General features: G+C 43.7%; 2 protein-coding genes across 3 annotated transcripts; both read left to right on the forward strand.

Annotated features, from left to right (window-relative positions):
- The first annotated feature begins 3,133 nt into the window (after positions 1-3,133).
- On the forward strand, positions 3,134-6,697 carry LOC106901931 (molybdopterin synthase sulfur carrier subunit-like). Its single transcript, XM_014965017.1, has 4 exons — positions 3,134-3,237; positions 3,589-3,710; positions 6,311-6,457; positions 6,554-6,697. The coding sequence occupies exons 1-3, from the start codon at positions 3,226-3,228 to the stop codon at positions 6,435-6,437; spliced, it is 261 nt and encodes an 86-aa protein (XP_014820503.1). The 5' UTR covers positions 3,134-3,225; the 3' UTR covers positions 6,438-6,457; positions 6,554-6,697.
- LOC106901930 (molybdopterin synthase catalytic subunit) lies at positions 6,583-11,517 on the forward strand. 2 transcript variants are annotated; one of them, XM_014965016.1, is made up of 6 exons: positions 6,589-6,721; positions 7,384-7,426; positions 7,542-7,677; positions 8,537-8,690; positions 10,121-10,244; positions 11,408-11,517. In XM_014965016.1, the coding sequence occupies exons 3-6, from the start codon at positions 7,557-7,559 to the stop codon at positions 11,474-11,476; spliced, it is 468 nt and encodes a 155-aa protein (XP_014820502.1). In that variant the 5' UTR covers positions 6,589-6,721; positions 7,384-7,426; positions 7,542-7,556; the 3' UTR covers positions 11,477-11,517. The 2 variants fall into 2 exon arrangements, with proteins under 2 accessions (XP_014820501.1, XP_014820502.1); XM_014965015.1 differs by lacking the exon at positions 7,384-7,426 and having other exon boundaries at positions 6,583-6,721.
- The last annotated feature ends 6,146 nt before the right edge of the window (positions 11,518-17,663 follow it).

The raw sequence follows: 17,663 nt of genomic DNA on the forward strand, positions 1-17,663 counted from the left end.
CTTTTGGGTCTAGCACCAAAATAACTTAAATTCCTCACAAAACTGCAGTAAAAGAACTTCTCTGAAGACTTCCTAAGTATAAACCTGAACTTTATAACAGCAACTCATGATTTATACCAAATAGTCCTGAGAAAAGGTCTAAAATGAAAACAAAAGGAAACAGAAAATCTACTAGAGGTTAGACAATCACAATCTTGTGCAGTCACAGTCAGTCACTTTTGCTGCAGTGGCATTAAGTAAATCATTGGTAAAAGAAATAAAGATTAACAGTATGTCTCCAGTTCATTCCTCTTTGGTTTTTCTAGTGCACGCAGTCATGTTTTATACCAATTCTTGTACTAAGTTATTACAAAAATAGCTTAGGATTAGCAGACCAGTGTACCTACTTAAGTTTTGTTGACTTTGCTGTGGTTCTCTCCATCAGCGCAAAAGCAGTGCCTTAGTGTCTGGATACACTCAGGCTAGATCTTCAAGTTCAAAGTGTGCTGCTAGTAAGTAAGAAATAAATTAATAGAAATAACAGCTCCTCACCATTTGCCTCTACTTAGTATTATTAGAATTGAATTTCTCTTAAGCCATGGTCTGTTTGAGTACTGTAAGCGAATTCCATACAGTAGGATTTGAACTTTTTCAGTATTAAACATTATTAAAACAAAGAAAGGTTGGCAGGCAGAATAAGAGATGTCTGCTTTGGTGGGCTTTATCACAGCTTTTAAAATTAAATACACCCAGAAGAAATACACTGTAAGAGGCTAATATACTTACTAGTTTGGGAGGATGCATACACACCTGTTAAATCAAAGGCCCCATGGCTTAGGACAAGATTTAATTCAAAATAATAGACTCAATGGATAACACTTACAACTAGATGTTATACATTTCAGCTACTCACAATTACACTCCAAATCAAAACGTGCAAGAAGAAAATGGTGTTGAGAAGGATCCAAACCAGAAAATATTGTAAGGGAAAATCATGTGGAGCTACCCTGTAGGAATCATAGAGAAGGCATGGTTTTGAAATCCCAGTCTCTACAGAGCTAACATATCTCCTCCAGAGCTACAGAAACTTCTCCCATCTCATCCTATGTAGGTATCTGTACTCCCCAAAAACCCACAGAACAAGCCAAGCCAAGCCAAGCAATTTGAATAAAACCCACTCTTGCAAAGCAAGCAATGTAGCAGTCACACCTCTTGCTAAGGCTGGTGTTCCTGGAAGAAAAGACCTCTAGAATGAAGACATATTTAGAGACAGTTTTGTTTTAGACATTCATATTATACCTCAGCTTAATTCCTGGTGGGTTTTTTTTTGTTTACAAACGTTTAACTTTTTCTCAGTTCTAGAACATGGTTAATAGACTATTGGAGTCACAAATCTTACTCTATTCCTGTGCTTTCTAGACACAAATTCTGCCTTTAACAAATTCTGCTTTTAATTCATGTAATAGAGAGCTGAAGACTGACCCATCCTTTGAAAAATATTCAAGCATTAGCTTAGTTGAGTCATTAGTTAGAGCTCACATAAAATCTAGAAATTCATTGCTAGTAACTTGCCATAGTGGAACTAACTCTAAATTCAACCCTAAATGTACAGATAAATCTTTCAAAGCTCATTGTTCTCTGGGCTGAGAGGCTAATTTGCTCCAGCTGAGCCCAGCACTCACCCACTTCACTCTAAGGACAGACACCTGTGGCACATCTCTTGCACTGGAAAAACATGCCACCCACTTGCTAGCTACTGGCTGGGTCATACACACACCTTGTCAAAGTGATCTATTTCATTTAAGATGTATAGGTCCAAAATTACCCAACCCAGAAAAAAAAGAAAGCAATCATTTTATTCACTTGACACATTCTGTCTCGAGAAGAGTTCCATTTGTAACAGTAGTTAATCATTCACAAACAAAAGAATACATTTCTAAAAAATAACTCATTTGTTCCTCGCAGCAGAGGATTAAGACATGGTGTACTGGACAACTGGTGCAAAATACATGCTCCATGCAGGTAATTGTATTTCTACTGCACATTTTTTGGACAACTTTATCACTTTAACTTTCATTGTCTTTGTACCTCCGAGGCAAGAAATATTACAATAAAAGGTCTGTTTCCTTTCTTGGCCATCTTTTGAAATGACTGGATAGTAATTCCTTATTTGAGGTTTGTTTTTTGGGGGTGGTTTTTTTGTTATTTGGTTTTGTTTGGGTTTTTTTTCTGACAGTGTTGCATTCAGCTAGGATGGATGTTTTCCACCTGCCCAAATCGCAATTACCACCCCCAAACTTCTAGGCTGGTAACGACTGCGGGGCTCACCCTGGTTCGCTGACTGGAGGAGCTCATCTTTCATTGCTCAGAGGTTACAAGTGTTGCCAGGCAAACAGCACTGTAGACATAACCCTGCCCACCTACAAGGACATGGTTTTGGGGCACAGTTGTGCCCTAAGAAACAACTGCTGGGGATGTCTCTGCAGCTTCTGCCCGATACTCCGCACTGCTTTCCCCTCCTCCCTGGCCCCAACCTGCAAGAAGTTTGCCAGCCTTCTTTCACCGTGCTCCTTCCACACAGGCAACTGCTTAACTGGGGCAGTTGTCCACAGGGAGGGGGATACCAGGGAAATCTCTGTGCTGAAACAGGACCTTTCCCAGCAATCCTGTACCAGCACGCTGAGGGGTCGTTGTCTTTTATGCCCTTTCGTTATACCTTCTATGTGTCTACGCAGTGGAAGGCTATAATGCACGCCGGGCTGCAAATGCGTAACGTTTGCAATCACTTCCAATCCCCACGCACTCCTGGGGGCTGAGCCCATGTGAAAATCCGGCTTTTGAGGTGCTGTCCCCAGAAATTACAGGCTGCATTCGGGGGGCGAAGCCACGGTCTCCCACCCCTTAGTCCCCCCCACCACCTTCCGATGGCCGCCTGCCACCTCCGTTATCCACCTGTGCGGGGGAAAAGGCCCCAGAGCCGGGCTGCGACAGGCCGCTCGGTCCGGCCCGGCCCGGCCCGGCCCGCCCTGGCCTGGCCTGGCCTGGCCTGGCCTGGCCTGCCCCGACCCGCCCCGACCCTGCCTAACAGCCCCCGGTCGCGGCCTCACCGCTAGGCCCAGCCCGGCCTAGCAGCGCGGAGCGGGACCAGGCCGCAGGGGGCGGTGCGGGCCCGGCGCCTCTCCTCCGGGCGCAGGCGCCACCGTGAGCCCGTGGCGGAGGGCTGCCCGCCCCGGGGACGGCGGCTCCATGAGCTGCCAGGTAGGTGCAGCCTGGGGAGCGGGCCCCGGCTAGAGGCGAGGCGGGTGGCGGGGTTCCCTCAGCCCCTCTCCTCGGCGGGCAGAGGCGCCGGGCGGGCGAGGCCTGGGCGGCGGGGGAGCGGGACACGGATCCGCGCTCACTTACCCCCCTGCCCCTTTCCCCGCTCCCCTGACAGGGGAGGCAGGAGGAAGGCGGCAGAGCCGGTCGGCGTGAGGCCAGGGAGAGCTTTCCCTCACGCCGGTTTGGTTTCGGTTGTGTGCGGTGGTGTTTTCGGGGAAGTTAAACGTGCCGTAGCGGGTTTTTCCTCTCAGTCGGCCCCGCTCCCCTGACGGGCGTCTGTTCCCCGAGCAGGTCTCGGTGCTGTATTTCGCCCGCAGCGCGGAGCTGGCCGGGCTGCGCTGCGAGACCCTCCGGGTGCCACGGCAGGTCACCTCGCTGCAGCTCTGGGAGGAGATCGTCAAGGTTCACCCCAGGTATTCGGGGAAGCTACTGCTGAGGGGCTCAAAACTTAACGTGGCTGGGTTGTTTTGGTTTTTTGGTTGTTGGTTTTTGTTTTTTTTTTGTTTTGTTTAATACCCATTCAGTGTTTGGAGTTTGAGCTGGAATACGTACGGGTACTGTGGCACCACAAAAACAGTGACATTACCTTCTTCTGGTAACCTGTGGCGCGTGTGTTGGCCAGCTGCAAATGCTGTAGCTTTACGCACGTGCAAGGAAAGAGTAGCTCCATAAACGCACCCAAAGGCTGGGCCTGAGGGGTGGTGTGAGACGTGTGGTCCAGGGGGGCCGTGGTGCGGTAGTTCTGCTGCACATGAGAACTCCCGAGCTGTGTTACGGACCTGGGGAGAAGGTGAAAGTGTTGCAAGGCGGGATCAAGCACAGGCAGGGCAATAAATAAGAAATTCATGATAATATGCAGGTGTTTTTGCTCACTTAACCTTTAACAGCAACTGTTAGCTGTTGCTCTGAGCTTATGGCACCCTCTGGAAGGCAGGTCAGGGAGGGAACTGAAACTCTAGCACAGGCTTCCAGCCCCTCAACCCTTACATAGAAAATAGGCTCAGCTGCTTTGAACCTCCTCTGCTTTGAAAAAAAACTTACCACCATTACTTTTATTTCATAGGGAGTCTGGTCCTGAGAGAGCTGTAAGTGTGCGCTGTAAGGACACCTGCAGCGCTGCTGCTCTTTGGGGGTGTCAGCAGAAATCCCACCTCAGGTTAGGAGTGAAGGAAGGTGCTCAGTCCTGTTAAGAATGAATCTGATAGACAAAGGTGTGACACTGTTTTGGGGTGAGGAGTAAAAAGTCCTGTTAAGAATGAGTCTGATAGACAAAGGTGCGACACTGTTTTGGGGTGAGGAGTAAAAAGTCCTGTTAAGAATGAGTCTGATAGACAAAGGTGCAACACCATTTTGGGGTGAGGAGTAAAAGAAGAAAAAGTAAGGTGTAACAGAGGTTGAGGTCCTCAGGATTTAGAGCTGAATGCACTGGAATTTCCGTAACTTTGGACTTGGGTGCCAAAGTCTTCCTTTAGGCACCACCCTTGTTTATTAGATCTAGTCTCAAAGGCTATGAAAAAAATTAACTATTTAGCAAAGGCATCTGTTTCCAAATGAGAAGCTCTAACCGAATGTTACACCAGAGGCCTTTTCCTCACAGAGAATTGAGACCCAGTGTGTTACAGGGCAGGAGGCTGTAGGGAGCAATGGGCGTATTTTGCTTTGCAGCCTATTACGAGGTGTCAGAAGCAGGAGCAGCACCTTTGGTCGGTTTGCTATAGTTTGTCAACTTTGCCCTTTTATGAATGATGACTTGGGGCAGTACATTTTGCATGTGCAGTTACTTCACAGTGGCCTTCTTGTAAAATACTTCTGCTCCTAGCTTTTCTGGAAAAACTCAACATAATTGTACAGCGTTGACCACAGACTTCTATTCATATTGCTAATGGATATTCAAACTGCGGCTTGAGCGTACTTGTCAGTGCTCTTCTGTTCCACCCATTTTCCCCAATGAATAAACTTGCAAGTGACATTAATTAGAGCCCATCCTTCTAATGGGCACTTCAGTTCCATAGTTATGCTTGGTTCCTCAGTGGCCTTCTTTACTTTAATACGGTCCCTTCTTTCAGTCTGTCCTCTGAGTCAGTGCTACTGTGTTTTGCTCAGCCTTTGTCTTGCCTACTTTTGTCTATCTGGCTGGTAGGAAATAAGATGATTTTTACTTGTACCCTTTTGGTGTCCCTACTTGGATTTGGCAATACAGCTCTCTGCTGTCTGTGCCAGGTTTTCTAGCCTCAAACAATAACAGTTATCACGCTTTCACCTTCTAAAGTAAAATGTTGGCATTCTTTTTCTGCTGCCTTACTGGTGTTGCCCTCCTACTCACTGTGTGATTGCACTTAGTTGTGAAAGTGACTCTCTGCCTGACGGTACCCAGAGCTGTGGACTCTTACAGCAATATCTAACAGATTTGAAATCCAAAAATACATACAAGATCTCCCAGAAAACCCACCATATCTACCCTCTTAGTTCTGTTACCACTTCTTATCAATAGCAAATTTCAGACCTGTAAGTACAAAGACCCAGAGCCTCATATGCTATGAGGTACGGAACGAGAGCAACTCTTTGACCACTGAATCTTCTTGAGGTCTCATGAATAGCAGCCTGCAATGCTTCTTTCTGTCTAAGAAAATTACTCCAGCTAGACTGAATCGGGAACACTTCCTTCTAATCCCGAATTGGATGGTTACTACCCTCTTGAGTGACCCACTTCTTTGTTAGAAGCTGCTAAAGTCAGTCTGGTATATATTGTTTCATTCTGATGTAGACCTGTTCCTGGCTCCTGAAAATTGTACGCAGTGGGTTTCTCCTTAGGCACCAGAAGAAAGTCCAAGAGTAGGAGGTGGGTGTTTGTTGTACTTTTGGAAATGTATTGGATGCATAATTGCGTAAGTCTCAGTGGCATTTACCTCAGCTGCCCTAGACTGTGCATCAGTTTGTTGTTTAATGAAATCTCATGGTTAAATGCAAACACTCTATTTAGAAACCTATTTGTGCTCCTGCCAATCCCCCTCAGGCTTGCTGTCATCCGGGATCAAGTGGTTTTTGCTGTTCGGCAGGAGTACGTGCTTCTTGGAGATCAGCTCCTGGTCCTGCAGCCCGGAGACGAGGTTGCCATCATCCCACCAATTAGTGGAGGCTGAATCTGCCCAGGTTCTGTTAGGTAGGTATCACTTCTTGCTTAGTTTCCTATGGAGTGCCATCTTGTGCTAAAATATCTCAGATTCTCTATGATGTTCTATAATCTTTTTTTGTTTAGGTCCAGAGATGAGATTGCAGTTCTCTCCCTCTACCCCAGTAGTCTTCTGAGAGAACATAACTTATGTTTCCTGCTGGAGAGAACAATTGTGCTGACCTGAAGCTGTAAGCTTGTGCACCAGTAAATGATTAACACGTATGCAGTAAATGGAAGAAAATTGCCAGAGAGGTCAGGCATTGTTTTGAATTTGGATTTTGGGTCTTACTTATTCTTTCGTAGTTGTTTCTGGCTGCCAGTAGATACCCAGCTTGCCTAAATAAGATAATAATGAAAAACCTTCTGCCACTTTTTAACAGAAAAAGAATGGTCTGTTGCTTACAAAAACCTTTTTTCTTTTTCTTTTCTGTCACAGGTGTCCTTAGAATAGCTTCATTTCTTTGCATGCTTTCAAGTACCAGTCTATGTATTTGCTGCATCTTGTTCTATTGCTGCTGCTAAAAATACTTATTTTCCTCCTCATTCTTAGATGAACTGATGACTGGTTTCTGCTCAGAGAAATTAGAAGAGTCTCCTGTGTCATTGAAGCAGACTGATAGTATGAGGACCTGCATGTCCTGGAGAGCATATAAAACTTTAGAATTAGAACTCTAATCTGTGTTTATCAGAAGCCTCTTTTTTAAACTGTATTTGATTTCAGGATAAAATGTGAGGAGGGGCTATCTTACCACAGATTTACTAGCACACTGATCCATGCTGGTTGATGTTAAACTGGGAGCTCAGACTAGTTCCAGTTTTGTCCTGTTGGACCAGACGTTCCTATCAGGAAGGAACCTGTATGCGGAAAAGAACAGGCCACTGCTTGATATTTGCAGTTAATATTCTCTCAGCAGGTCTGCAGAGAAGTGAATTTGCAATGGAGACTGGTCTCTTGGGGTGAGGAAGTAGATGGTGCATGTTTTCTGCACGAACTGCGGCATCAGCACTGGATAAAATGCAGTTGGCCAATGCTGGTAATCGCCAAAACCAACAGCAGTCTGTTTGGTTTCAGCTTTTCTAGTGAGCTATGGATGAAAGTGAAGATGTGCCAAAAGATTTTATCAATCTCAAGTCTGAAAAGCTCTCTGTAGATGAAGTGTCAGAGCTGGTCGTTTCACCATACTGTGGGGCAGTGTCTCTGTTCATTGGTGAGTTTAATATTTCTGAGCTGGATCTCTGAGTGTGTTAATAGTCTAATAAATGAAACCTAGATTGTCCACACCCCAAACTCACGCCTCTCAAATAAATAAATTCCTGGACTGAGCCCAGGATGTTTAGAAAACACATTCACAATTACTTAGAACAAGACGATGGCAGCTCTTAAACAGTTGCACTGGGACAAAGTGGTGAGAAGCTCCCCTGCTGGTGTGGCTATCCTAGGGCTGAACAGAAGCAGCTCTGGAGTACAGGGCTGCTTGGGAGCTATTCTCTCATCTCCTTGGACACAACTTGGTCAAGGTGGGAAGTGGGATGTTGTAGCTGTGAAAATCACAGGTCCACACCTATATGAAAGCTTCTGCAACTCGGGTCTTGGTGGAAAGTAAAGTACTATTTTACCCCTGGGCTGGTGAAGGCCAAGGCTGATGGCTCTGTCACATTGTTTAATGTACATGGTACAGATCTTGAAACCCTCTTTGTTCTTAAAACCTGAGTGCTACTGGGCTCCTAAATACTGAGCGCTTAAACATTGCATGGGTAAATGCAATAATAGCACCCTAGCAGCTACCACAGAAGATGTCCAAGCCTTGGGCATTAAAAACTGCAGACTTGTGTAAATTAAATTCTTCCTTGTATATTTAAGATTTCTCTTGTTCAAAGAGTCTCTTTACACAGCCATGATTAGGGGAGGTCATTTATATTTGCACAGGGATAACCTTGGACATAACAGGAGATCCTGAATTTTACTCAGTATTTACCTAGAATATGTTATTATATAATAATTATATAATATAAATGTTATATATTTATTTACTCAGTGCTATTGGTTGATAAATCCTTTGTGTTTAGGCACTACCAGAAATAATTTTGAAGGGAAAAAAGTGGTTCACTTAGAATATGAAGCTTATACTTCAATGGCAGAGTCGGAAATAAAGAAAATCTGCAAAGATGTTAGACAGAAGTGGCCGTCAGTCAAACATATTGCAGTGCACCATAGACTTGGGTATGTATAGCTGGACCCTATCCTTCTGCAAGTGGAACTTATCCATGTCTGGTGTGTGGCTGTGCTTACATAGGTGCTGGATGTGCAGGAGATTTCATAAACTGCAATGCAGCAAAACTGGCTGGAGGATTAAGGTCTTGCTGTGGAGCGAAGTTTCAGAAAGCGTCTTTTAAAAAATGTGTTTGTTGGAGTCCACGTTTAGCCTGCAGGATCCTTGAGGATAGTGTGATGGTTTGAAAGCATGGAGAAGGGACTGAGATTTAATTTCAGGAAAGTGGTGCCTGTTGGTTTACTTTGCCTTTTTTTTTTTTAAAGACGTGAAGTTGGCAACACTTTCTTTTTTCTTCTGTCTTCCATTGAGGTACTGCAGAATATTTTTATTGTCAGATTTAAGTCAAATTATGCCATAGGGAACCTAAAAACTTAGACTATGGGGAGTGGAGCGACATGGTAATGGCCAGGCATGCTTGCCAGAGAACCTCCTGTTGTGCCTTTAATCTTGCATAAGTATTTTCTGTTGGGTTCAAAACATGGAATACTAGTGTCTGACATACTCTTGAGCCTTCATGGTTCATCAGATTTCTCACTGAAACTAGCAGGATTTGCAGAGTCTGTTGCAAATGCTTGTTTCCATTTTTCTCAGCAGAAGGACCTTAGGAGGTGATCGCAAAGGGTAATATTAGCTCTGAGGGGTAGTTTCCTTATATTTCCTGTATAGTCAACAGAGACAGGGATTCTCTTGAGGGCAGCTCAAAGCATTAAAGCTTAGATTTTTCCTATGAACAGTTTGCCAGAGGAGTCTTAGTACAGAGGGAGTGTTGGGAGGCAGCTTTTGGGAATATTACCCTTGTGAGGAGGAAAACAAAACCTTGTGCTACTTCTATTAAGTTGGAAAATAACACACCAAACAGGAAAAACTTCATAATTTGAAATCAGAATTTGTCAAAAATTCAGTTTCATTGCAAAATCTGCATAGTTTGCTGCACTTAGTTTCTTCTTTCACAAATTCTAGTAAAAACTGAGATGATTTCTTAGGTTTTCAGGTGAGAACTGGCAGTTCCTAACTTGTTCATTCTTAAGCCAGTTTCCAGTGAGTTTCCTATGCATTGTTTAGTTAACAAAGTTAACAATTTTACCCTCTTAATTCCATAGACTTTATTTAAAAAAAAAAAAAGAATGGAAGAAAAAAAGCCTATGTCTGGTGGGTTTATTTATTCTAAAGCATGGAATTCTCACATCTGGTACTGATTTTGGTTGTGGTTTTCTTTCTTTTAAAAAGTGTATAATCTTCTGGACATGGCTTGACACTTGCTCAGTATGAATGAGTCAGGAGAGCATGTGGCCAGAATACTGACGTGACATGGCCACAACTTTTGGGTGCTCTTGATGTTAAGCATTAGCTAAAGCTGCTGTTCCTCTTGTCTCCCTAGTGTGGTTCCAATAACTGAAGCAAGTGTAATTATTGCAGTCTCCTCTCCACACAGAGCAGAATCTCTTGAAGCTGTGACATACTGCATCAATACCTTAAAAGCTTCCGTCCCAATATGGAAAAAGGTATGTTTGGGGAGAAACCTGATTTTAGGCCTGTGCCAGAGTCTTAGACAGCTGGGCTAAAGGCTGCTGCTGCTCTTAAGGGAAGGAGTTGAAGCATTACTGGCAGCAGTTGCTCCTGATGGGCTACCGATGTCTAGTTCCCTCTAATGCAGATGGGCCCATCTGTGGCACGTAGGGCACCTGGAAGGCCCTCCCTTGCCTGTACCACCCAGCTCCTTCTCCTTTTAATGGCATCCTGGGGTCAAAGTGAAAGAACCCTGAGCTTTCCACTTTTGACTGGCAAAACTCAGTTCTGCACAGGCTTGTGGAAGAACTTCGAGTCAGCTTTGCTCTGGATGGCATTGCAGTTTGCAAGTAAAGTGGCATTTCTTGTCTTTCCATTTTCTCCTCATCCCCGTGGCCTTGAGAAATCACAAAGCATTAAGCAACAGCACACAATGAAGGGAAGAGCAGAGGTCCCAAAGCTAGTGGGGCACACAACAGTGTGTGGAGAGACCAGCCCAATTCTAGATAGAGCCTCATTGCATAACCACGGTGTTGCATGCAAATAATGAGCATTACCTCTGCCTTCTCTCCCATGTTCTCCACTTTACTCCACTTTTCTTTCACCTCTTTCAGGAGACTGGAGTTCTGTGGTCTCAGACAGAATAATCAATGGCTCAGAGCCCTGCTGAATTTTCCCCTTAGGACTGCTGCTGAGTAGTCCAGTCTGTCCTGAAGATCTAATATTTGCTGTATTTTGTCTAATGTTGTCACTTTTATTTTTTCTAATACTGACATTTTGTTTACATTTAAATACTGTCCTAAAAATGATGGTACAGTAAGTTAACATGGCAACATGTAAAAAGGGCAGTTTCAGATACAAGTGCTGTGTACTCTACAGCTTTTACATCATTTCTCCTAGATCTCTTCCTTGAATTGACTTGAGTGTAGATGAGCCCTTATAAATTTAATGGGGCTCAGCCCAAGGTTCAGCATCTGCCCACATGTAAGTCAATATGTTCTAAGGGTGCTGCCCTCTTTTCTGTTTGCCAGCCAAGTGCTGTGTAGTCCTGTTGTGATCAGTAAATAATAGCAGGATGGCTGTTGAGTTGTTTGGCCTGGCTTGTGGCTGTATGTAGCAGACTCCCACAATATTTCCCATTCTCTGTTTATATTTGCAGGAGATTTATGAGGACGAATATTCTTGGAAAGAAAACAAGGAATGCTTTTGGGCAAATTCAGAAAAATAACTGTACTCTTTTAAAAATAAAGTGTCACTGTTCCTAATGAGCTTACTGGTTCAGCTTTGAGTTGTTTTTACAGAGAACCTGTATGTCCTTAAGAAGTTGCAATAGACACTTCAATCTGAATAATTTAATTATGACTGAATGAAATGAATGGGTAATAATTAGGAATTTTAAGTGTTCTTGACTCTCCTTTGAAATCAACTCTTCCTGCATTTTAACATGGAGTCGGTTTTTAAAACAATCTTCCCTAGAATTCTTGGTTGTAAGGTGTTTAGTCCTCTGTGATAAATACTTCTTTAATGCCTTTGCATTGGTTGTCTGTGTTCACTGTCTCCATGGAAGTTCACAACAGGACAATTGAAGATTTTTAATCTTAAAAAAAAGTCATGAGTAGCTTAATTTTATATGACTGTAGAATCAGTTTGCAAGCTTTATGCTATTTTGGCATTCTTGTAACATGAAAGCTACTTGAAGTAGATTAAACATTTTGGTACAAACAGAGAAGAAAATATAAACTATACCCCAGAGTTATTAACTTTTTAGTAGTGGTTACGTTCCAGTTGCTCTGTCTCACAGAAACACTTACTGTGTAGCTGATATTACAAGTCCATTGCATTAAAAAAATATGACAGACCTTGATTCAAAGTTAGATCTAATAGTCTACCAGCAGCAAACTTGCATTAGCAATAACACGCAAACCTCTAACTACTTAATGATGTCTAGACATGATTAATTTTGAAGGAGCTTTTTTGGCTGCATAATTGTATGGTGCTGCAGGAAAAAAAAAAAAAGCCAGCTATTATTACAAAATAGACAACTATAGTTTAATTAGTTTTAGTAGTTTGACTTCAGACACGTTAAGATTCAAAGTCATCAAAATGGATCAGTTTTTCAAAGGAAATTGAGTCTCAAACTTTTTGCAGTTTATGTGTGCATTTATATACACATTTATTATTTTAACTGGTTTTCTTGTGTTACTGTTTTGAAACCTAATTTAAAGAGGTAAAGATTGACATAGTATGCTTGTACTTCCACCTGAAACAATGGGCTTCTCATCTGAGTAAGGTAATTTTATTTATATTATTGTACTGTGCCATGATAGTGTTTAGATGCTAAGACCTCAAAGTCCATTGTGGATGGCATTTTTACTAATGCTGACAGGCAGTTTTGTCTGGCCATCGTTATCAGTGTAGACAAGATAGATATAAAAGGAAGGGAAACGAGGTAAAGAAAAGTAAAATTATTTGCTTAAGTTTATGTATCATTACAGCACATAACACTTAGGCCTCAGCTGTGTAATCCATTTCATTGTGTCTGCAGTAAAAATCTAAAAACAGCTGCTCGCTGCACAAAATAAAGCGAGCAAAATAGGTGATGATCTGTTTTCCTCCAGTGATCTCAGTCAGTTTTAATAGTTATCGATGGCTAGTGGATCTGGATTGAGTAAACCCCAATGAAACGCGCAGCTGAAGGCAGAGGCATGGTTAAACTCTGTTTATGAACTTAGTGATGCACTGTCCTCAGTGGACGTGAGCGAGTCCTTCCTTTGCAGGACAGCAGCTGCTCCTCGCGTGCTTGCACGGCGGCAGCCTCCAAACCATGTGGGCCCTGTTATCTAGGCAGAGCTGATCGATTCAAGGTTGAGTTTTCTTTCGCTTTGGAGGGTGGAAAGAAGACCTCCTCTATGTGAATGCCATTTTTATCAGGAATTGTACAGAATCCTGAGTACAGATCATACCCTCTGTCAAAGGACTCTTTTTGTTCTTAGAAAATAAAGAAATACACAAACTTTCCCATTTTTGGTCTTCATTTTTCCACATTCATGCTTGCGGTTACCATGGAACTAATGAGTGTATTAATTTCACAAAAAGAAGTGAGTAGCTTGCCTTGTAGTGGATGGTTTATGAATGAATGAAGTAAAATGCATGCAGTGCTTGTGTACTGGTGCTGTACAGAAAAATAGTGGTATGTAGAGCAGTTAAACTGTACTTGGGGCCCTGTGTTGAGGGGCAATTCCTGTGTGGCACTAGTGCTGCAGTCTCCTGGAGGATTTCTCCAGGGTGACCTTAAGTGCACCTTCCCCATCAGCAGTGCAGCTGGGAAGGAGGGTGCAGAAAAGAAGAGAAAGAATAATTGTGTACTTCCCCACAGTGACCAGGAACAATGAATGGAAGAGATGTTGTACTGACTCACAGCTGAGTTTTACAATGTGTGTACGCTGCCATGGTCAAAACAATGAAATGTCATTTTGTGTCCCTAGCTGTGCATGAGGCAAGTACTGCTTTGTTCTGGAACAATGATGTATCAGTCTTGCGTAACTTTGGGTTCTTCAGCTGGCATCTAAAAGCGAAATGGAAATGCCCCTAGGAGGGATGATGTGCATAATTAGAGGTAAAATGTATCTCACTGAAATTTAAGTCTATACTCCGAGCTTGGTGTTCCGGCTCCCTCTGTAGGGCTACCCTCTCTGCTAGGGAGCTATTATTCTAAGAAGGCAAATCACTCAGTTCTAAGAGAGCTGCCTGAGGCTATGTCTGGAGTGACCCAGAAGTGCTTCCAAATTTCCAGGCCAGGGGATGAATCCCAGCTGTGTCTGCATGTCAGGGAAAGATCTCCTGGTTTCCACCCATGCAGGACTAGGCTGCTGGATGAGGGCTACCTTGTGTTTTGGTGAGGTCCCTGAGTGGGATAATAGGCAGCTGCAGATCAATATACGCTGCTGTCTTGGCTTTCTGGGACAGGTCCAGCGGTCTCTCTGCCTTGGCTGTAGGGGAGGGTAATCCCACCCCTCTGGGCTCTTCCAGCTGTGTCACAGCGTGCTGCAGAGGTGGTGGCTCCAGGTGCAGGCAGATGTTGCTGGGAACGGCTGCTGCTGCTGCAAACCAGAGGGTCATCCTGTGGATCCCGTAGACATCTGCCAGATGAGGAGTGCTTGTGGAAGGGCAAGAATTTCTCCTGAAAAACGTCTTGGTCTTGGCTGGCAATATTTGAATACGCCGATCCCTTTGTCTGGCAGAACGTCCATATAGCAGCATTGCTTAATTTGAAGAGTTTGCGTTCCCCGATGTCGATGGTGCGTTCCTCCGTGTTCTCCAGAGGAGCTCACCCCGGTGCGTGCCGTGACAGCAGGAGGGGATGGGGTCTCGGGGGGGCGGTGGGGACGGTGTTATGAGGAGGCGCCCCAGGAGGGGGCAGCCGAGAGGCGGCTGTGCCCGAGGAGCCTCCCTCCGGCCCAGGTGCTGGAGCTGCCGGGGAAGGCGGCCGCTGCCTCAGGAGGCTGCTGCCGCCCCACTCGGCAATGAAGCCCTCACATTGCTCGGCTTTAAGCTACATTTTTGGCTTCTCTCCCTGCTCACCTTTCTCATAGCTGTTCGAGGAATTTGTGGATTTCTAGGCTGATCCACTCATCTGCTCCATCAAAAACGTTTAAAAACCTCTGTGATAAATACTTCTTTAATGCCTTTGCATTGGTTGTCTGTGTTCACTGTCTCCATGGAAGTTCACAACAGGACAATTGAAGATTTTTAATCTTAAAAAAAAGTCATGAGTAGCTTAATTTTATATGACTGTAGAATCAGTTTGCAAGCTTTATGCTATTTTGGCATTCTTGTAACATGAAAGCTACTTGAAGTAGATTAAACATTTTGGTACAAACAGAGAAGAAAATATAAACTATACCCCAGAGTTATTAACTTTTTAGTAGTGGTTACGTTCCAGTTGCTCTGTCTCACAGAAACACTTACTGTGTAGCTGATATTACAAGTCCATTGCATTAAAAAAATATGACAGACCTTGATTCAAAGTTAGATCTAATAGTCTACCAGCAGCAAACTTGCATTAGCAATAACACGCAAACCTCTAACTACTTAATGATGTCTAGACATGATTAATTTTGAAGGAGCTTTTTTGGCTGCATAATTGTATGGTGCTGCAGGAAAAAAAAAAAAAGCCAGCTATTATTACAAAATAGACAACTATAGTTTAATTAGTTTTAGTAGTTTGACTTCAGACACGTTAAGATTCAAAGTCATCAAAATGGATCAGTTTTTCAAAGGAAATTGAGTCTCAAACTTTTTGCAGTTTATGTGTGCATTTATATACACATTTATTATTTTAACTGGTTTTCTTGTGTTACTGTTTTGAAACCTAATTTAAAGAGGTAAAGATTGACATAGTATGCTTGTACTTCCACCTGAAACAATGGGCTTCTCATCTGAGTAAGGTAATTTTATTTATATTATTGTACTGTGCCATGATAGTGTTTAGATGCTAAGACCTCAAAGTCCATTGTGGATGGCATTTTTACTAATGCTGACAGGCAGTTTTGTCTGGCCATCGTTATCAGTGTAGACAAGATAGATATAAAAGGAAGGGAAACGAGGTAAAGAAAAGTAAAATTATTTGCTTAAGTTTATGTATCATTACAGCACATAACACTTAGGCCTCAGCTGTGTAATCCATTTCATTGTGTCTGCAGTAAAAATCTAAAAACAGCTGCTCGCTGCACAAAATAAAGCGAGCAAAATAGGTGATGATCTGTTTTCCTCCAGTGATCTCAGTCAGTTTTAATAGTTATCGATGGCTAGTGGATCTGGATTGAGTAAACCCCAATGAAACGCGCAGCTGAAGGCAGAGGCATGGTTAAACTCTGTTTATGAACTTAGTGATGCACTGTCCTCAGTGGACGTGAGCGAGTCCTTCCTTTGCAGGACAGCAGCTGCTCCTCGCGTGCTTGCACGGCGGCAGCCTCCAAACCATGTGGGCCCTGTTATCTAGGCAGAGCTGATCGATTCAAGGTTGAGTTTTCTTTCGCTTTGGAGGGTGGAAAGAAGACCTCCTCTATGTGAATGCCATTTTTATCAGGAATTGTACAGAATCCTGAGTACAGATCATACCCTCTGTCAAAGGACTCTTTTTGTTCTTAGAAAATAAAGAAATACACAAACTTTCCCATTTTTGGTCTTCATTTTTCCACATTCATGCTTGCGGTTACCATGGAACTAATGAGTGTATTAATTTCACAAAAAGAAGTGAGTAGCTTGCCTTGTAGTGGATGGTTTATGAATGAATGAAGTAAAATGCATGCAGTGCTTGTGTACTGGTGCTGTACAGAAAAATAGTGGTATGTAGAGCAGTTAAACTGTACTTGGGGCCCTGTGTTGAGGGGCAATTCCTGTGTGGCACTAGTGCTGCAGTCTCCTGGAGGATTTCTCCAGGGTGACCTTAAGTGCACCTTCCCCATCAGCAGTGCAGCTGGGAAGGAGGGTGCAGAAAAGAAGAGAAAGAATAATTGTGTACTTCCCCACAGTGACCAGGAACAATGAATGGAAGAGATGTTGTACTGACTCACAGCTGAGTTTTACAATGTGTGTACGCTGCCATGGTCAAAACAATGAAATGTCATTTTGTGTCCCTAGCTGTGCATGAGGCAAGTACTGCTTTGTTCTGGAACAATGATGTATCAGTCTTGCGTAACTTTGGGTTCTTCAGCTGGCATCTAAAAGCGAAATGGAAATGCCCCTAGGAGGGATGATGTGCATAATTAGAGGTAAAATGTATCTCACTGAAATTTAAGTCTATACTCCGAGCTTGGTGTTCCGGCTCCCTCTGTAGGGCTACCCTCTCTGCTAGGGAGCTATTATTCTAAGAAGGCAAATCACTCAGTTCTAAGAGAGCTGCCTGAGGCTATGTCTGGAGTGACCCAGAAGTGCTTCCAAATTTCCAGGCCAGGGGATGAATCCCAGCTGTGTCTGCATGTCAGGGAAAGATCTCCTGGTTTCCACCCATGCAGGACTAGGCTGCTGGATGAGGGCTACCTTGTGTTTTGGTGAGGTCCCTGAGTGGGATAATAGGCAGCTGCAGATCAATATACGCTGCTGTCTTGGCTTTCTGGGACAGGTCCAGCGGTCTCTCTGCCTTGGCTGTAGGGGAGGGTAATCCCACCCCTCTGGGCTCTTCCAGCTGTGTCACAGCGTGCTGCAGAGGTGGTGGCTCCAGGTGCAGGCAGATGTTGCTGGGAACGGCTGCTGCTGCTGCAAACCAGAGGGTCATCCTGTGGATCCCGTAGACATCTGCCAGATGAGGAGTGCTTGTGGAAGGGCAAGAATTTCTCCTGAAAAACGTCTTGGTCTTGGCTGGCAATATTTGAATACGCCGATCCCTTTGTCTGGCAGAACGTCCATATAGCAGC

The sequence above is a fragment of the Calidris pugnax genome, unplaced genomic scaffold, assembly GCF_001431845.1.
Source record: "Calidris pugnax isolate Ruff unplaced genomic scaffold, ASM143184v1 scaffold273, whole genome shotgun sequence".
Classification (NCBI taxonomy): domain Eukaryota; kingdom Metazoa; phylum Chordata; class Aves; order Charadriiformes; family Scolopacidae; genus Calidris; species Calidris pugnax.

Bases quoted from the DNA above. Each gene is read 5' to 3' on its own strand.
- LOC106901931 (XM_014965017.1), top strand. The intron at 3,711-6,310 runs GTATTCGGGGAA...AATCCCCCTCAG, and splicing joins ATCGTCAAGGTTCACCCCAG to GCTTGCTGTCATCCGGGATC.
- LOC106901930 (XM_014965015.1), top strand. From the start codon at position 7,557: ATGGATGAAAGTGAAGATGTGCCAAAAGATTTTATCAATCTCAAGTCT. The intron at 8,691-10,120 runs GTATGTATAGCT...TTGTCTCCCTAG, and splicing joins GCAGTGCACCATAGACTTGG to TGTGGTTCCAATAACTGAAG. The intron at 10,245-11,407 runs GTATGTTTGGGG...TTATATTTGCAG, and splicing joins CCGTCCCAATATGGAAAAAG to GAGATTTATGAGGACGAATA.